At 45.1% G+C, this 4074-nt stretch overlaps 1 protein-coding gene across 1 annotated transcript in view; it reads right to left on the bottom strand.

Annotated features, from left to right (window-relative positions):
* Positions 1-4074, bottom strand: part of ACVR1 (activin A receptor type 1) — a 30144-nt gene that overhangs the window by 13966 nt on the left and 12104 nt on the right. Inside the window, exons 2-4 of the mRNA XM_057387310.1 lie at positions 3687-3760; positions 2862-3128; positions 2184-2401 (exon numbers count right to left, since the gene is read on the bottom strand). Of these exons, the coding sequence (XP_057243293.1) occupies positions 2184-2401; positions 2862-3128; positions 3687-3738 (537 nt within the window). The 5' untranslated portion in view covers positions 3739-3760. The remainder of the gene's footprint in view (positions 1-2183; positions 2402-2861; positions 3129-3686; positions 3761-4074) is intronic.

Raw genomic sequence — 4074 nt, 5'->3', positions numbered from 1 at the left:
ACTTCCAAACCTGAGCATGGATTTCTGGAACCACTGGGTACCTGCACCCAGTGCTATTTGGGATGTGCTTCTCACACAGGTAACAGTCACAGCAAGTTTTGGGCCAAACTATTTAAGCTTGGTACAGGTATTTGAAATGTAAACAATTTTCAAATAAACAAGGTGAGGGGATTTCCCAGCATCACCTACACAAGATTTGCCATTGATACTCCTGAAAATCTTCTGTAACAAATCTTTCCTAAAAGCCTTATCAGTTTCTGGTATTTTTAGTGCATAGAAAGCAGACTTTGAGCTGTAAGCTTATAATAAACATGAGCAAGATCCTAATTGTATGTTAAAATCCCATTAGCCTTGTAAAATGCTAATGCCTAGCTACTTTTACAGCCATGAGTTTTGTACTAGTTCAAAGCATTAACAACCATTGCTTGACTTTTTTCTTTACAAAGGAAAATAGGATAAAAAAGCCTAAGTATAATCAACTTCCTATTGTTTCCAGAAAACTGCATTGCTGGGTTTGAACCAGATCCATGAAATCTCATTTCTTCTAACAACCTCTTAATGAGCACTCAAAAAAAAAAAGATAGTCTAGGAATGACAGAGATTGCTATCTCACTTTTTAACATGAACTGAGGGCTCATTTTCCTTCCTGCTTGCATGAGACACAAAAAAAAAAGGAAACAAAAACAAAAAGCCAACCCCAAACTTATCTACAGCGACTGTAAAAACAAGATTTGAAGGAGGCAGAGTGCTTTCCATGCCCACTAAGCAGCTTAGGGCTTTAAGCACTTGCTACACTGTGGRGACTAATCCTAAATGTAAACTTATTTAATGTGCTACAGAACCAGTGATTTAAAACACAATGGAGAAGAAAAATCTGGAATCTGAAACAGACTTGCTGTTTAGATGAACATTTAGCACAGAAAGTACCAATCACTTGTTGTGCATGAGCCCACTTGGAGACAGAGCTGGCAGCAATATCACAGGGTCTGACAGCTCCACCAGACCAAGCCCTCACAGCTCCCAACTCCTCTAACATCTTTGAAACAGAATTTTCATTTATTCTTTGCAGGGTTTCTCACCATTTCCAAGTAACAATAAATGACTCMAAGCGCAAAAGGATTGCAAATGGCTGGAAATGATCTTGCACAGATAAGAGCTGGTAAAAGCTGGAAGTCAATGTTCAAGGACAGATCACCAGTTGCACATGTGGCTGATGCATGGTGAATATATCAAGACTGGCTGGTTTAAATCAGTAACATGGRATCACACCTTGTGGGCTGATTAACAAGAGCCAAAGGCATTTTTAAAAAAATTAACAGGCATAGGACACTCTTCAACCCTGCAGTGAAAGCACATTATGGCGAGATAGCATCAAAATGGAAAATGTTTTGCAGCCTCTTAATGCTGGGGGCATTTTATCAGCAATGCAAAAAGAAAAGGCTGCAGAAACTGCTTCAGAAACAAACACTCCATGTGCCTGAAGCTTTCCTTGCTCTGCTCAGATAMAGAGAGGGACAGCTGGACACTTGTGCTCCAGCCTCAGGGAAGGGGAAAGGGACAGTCAGCCCTCAGAAAGGGTCATCTGACACCTCCCCAGGTCATTCTATTTTCCACTGACCATGGGAGCAAGAGTGTATTTTGATTTTTGAGTTTTGAGKAAGCACTGCACATTTCTTAGAACACCCACTGCTCTTCAGTCACCGAAATGTCACTGATACCCCAGCCATCCCAGAATCCTGCTACCAGATTGGAGCAGTCAGGTTTTAAATGCCAAAGGTTTCTGAAGGTTTTAAATGCCAAATTATCTGCATTTCTTTCTTCACTTAGCACCACATCTTTTCCAGCCTTCAGGCTGTTGTRTATTAAGAGGCAGGACAGTTCTACACCTCTCCCATTACTTCAGGCCACCCAACAGTCAAGCACATTCTGTTTTGATGTTCTGACACCGTTTCCAGGAACATGAACAGCTCAGAGTGATTCTCCAGGTCAAAGGACCTGTGCTTGCTAAAACAATCTTTGGGTTAAAATGTATATAAACCACAGTTTTGGGAGCACAGGAACCCAGCACTCAAGTCTTGAGGCCAAGGGGAGCAAAGGGTCCTCCTGGTGATGTGGCCATGTGGAGGGAGGAGAGGAGAGTTGAGAAGTGAGGAAAACTCACATCCTGCACACAGATCACTTACTGCCAGTGTGCTGTCCCCCACGTTYGAGGCAATGAGCCCCTCGATGGTGCCGTACTCTGCATCCCTGGAATTGAGCCTCTCCATGTGGTTTTTCTGTATTCTCCGGATGATCAGCACAGCTACTGCAGAAAAAACTATCAGCACTATCACAGGAGCCAGGATAACRACGATTAGTGTCTCCATGCTGTAACCTGCAGCTTCTCCTTGAAASGTTTGCCCTTGGAAAAGAGAGGGGAAGGGAAAAAGTGTGAAAAGAAAGAGAAAAAAAAAATTGGAATTCCCAGAGAAATCCTCAAACCCAGCAGAACTGACACGAACCCTTATCTCAGCAGCACCCAGTGTGACAGAGGCTGTGCACAGCCAGGTGAAGCATCCTGCACGGAGGATGCACTGCCTGTGGAACAGCAGAACCCCCACCTGAACTGAGCACTCCTCACAGCATCCTGACCCCAGCCAGGCCATACAACCCCCTCAAACCCTGCCCACACACCACTGACCCCTGGGCATCAGCTGMGTGCCAGCAGCCCCAGGGTGGGTGKGGAACGAGCCACAAAGGGTGTCCTGTGCCCACTCCACTGTTCCTTTAGCCAGCACTGGAGCATCTCTCTCCCACACAGCACATCAGGGGCCAGCCCCTCTTCTCTCCCCAAACGCACTCCTGATGGATGAAGCTCTCACCTTTGGARGAGGGCAGCTGTGCTGTGATGTTCATGTTGCACAGGTGACCCTGGCAGCACTCCACAGCCTGGTCAGGGGACGGGGGTGTTTTGCAGGTCATTTTCCGTTGTTCATAGACCTGGAAGCAGCCCTTCTGGTAAACCTTGGCCCCATCGTTAATGCTCACAGAGGCAAAGCAGCGCTGCCCTTGGCACCGATCCCCGTTCCCACAGGACATGCCTTCACACACACACTCGTAGGGGACCATCTTGAGCTTTGGTTCATCATCTGTAAAAGGGAAGAGTTGAGGAAAAAACATCATCCGGTTCTTAACAGCTTCAGGTAGAGGTAACGAGATCATTAGTCAATATAATCTGTTCAAGGGAAGAGATCCTGGTTTCAGCTAGTGCTGAAGAACCACTAAGTAGGAGGTAACGATTCTAATTCAGCTATTTCAGCATGACAAAGATATGCCACAGCAAGCACAAGAGACTTCTCTCAAGTAAATTAAATTTTAAAACKAAGAAAACCAAGTTACTCTCAGAGAGCTTTTATTCAACTTTTTGCAAAGGCTGCTTGCCAAGTAGCAGTACACCTCTTTCAGGAGCTCATCTCTCAAAACMTCCAAGACATCCTCAAATGCACCATTCCTGCCTTTCCACGGGCAGTGGGAACACTCTTCCCCTTCTTGCCAAGGCAAACCTTAAACATTCTGCGTGTCAGGAAAGCTTCACGTGCACTCAGCTGTATAAACCAGCTATGGATGTCACTGTCCAAACCCAATGCCCTCACTGAGCACTCACAGAAGAGTTACCAAACACTGAAAAGTGACCCCACAACACTCACCTTGCCAGCTCGGAGATGGGAACGCCATCACCATCAGCACAGGGAGAATCATAACTCCATCGACCACCCCGGAGCTGCAGGAAGGAGACACACGTGAGCTCTGTACAAAACACTCTTTAATAAACCCCCACAGAAAGTTGCTACAGATTTTAAGATCCATGAGATATCCAGTTACTACCTGGTATTCACAAGAATTCACAGTGAATTCACTACCTGAATTCACAAGAACTTTTTTCCCAAGGGAAGGGCAGGGATTTAACACAGATAAATAAAGGAGAATTAAAAAGCAACCAGCAAAAAAAAAAAGTGCAAAATGTGTTTTCCCTTCCAAACGCAAGGATCTTTGCTGTTTGACTGGAACTCCTGGCCGTGCCCTGTGTAAGCACAG

This window comes from Malurus melanocephalus, unplaced genomic scaffold (genome assembly GCF_030028575.1).
Source record: "Malurus melanocephalus ecotype Western Australia unplaced genomic scaffold, MMel_1.1 scaffold_1183, whole genome shotgun sequence".
NCBI classification, from domain to species: Eukaryota; Metazoa; Chordata; class Aves; order Passeriformes; family Maluridae; genus Malurus; species Malurus melanocephalus.
Note: the sequence above shows the minus strand (reverse complement) of the source record. Positions and strands in the feature narration are given on the sequence as shown.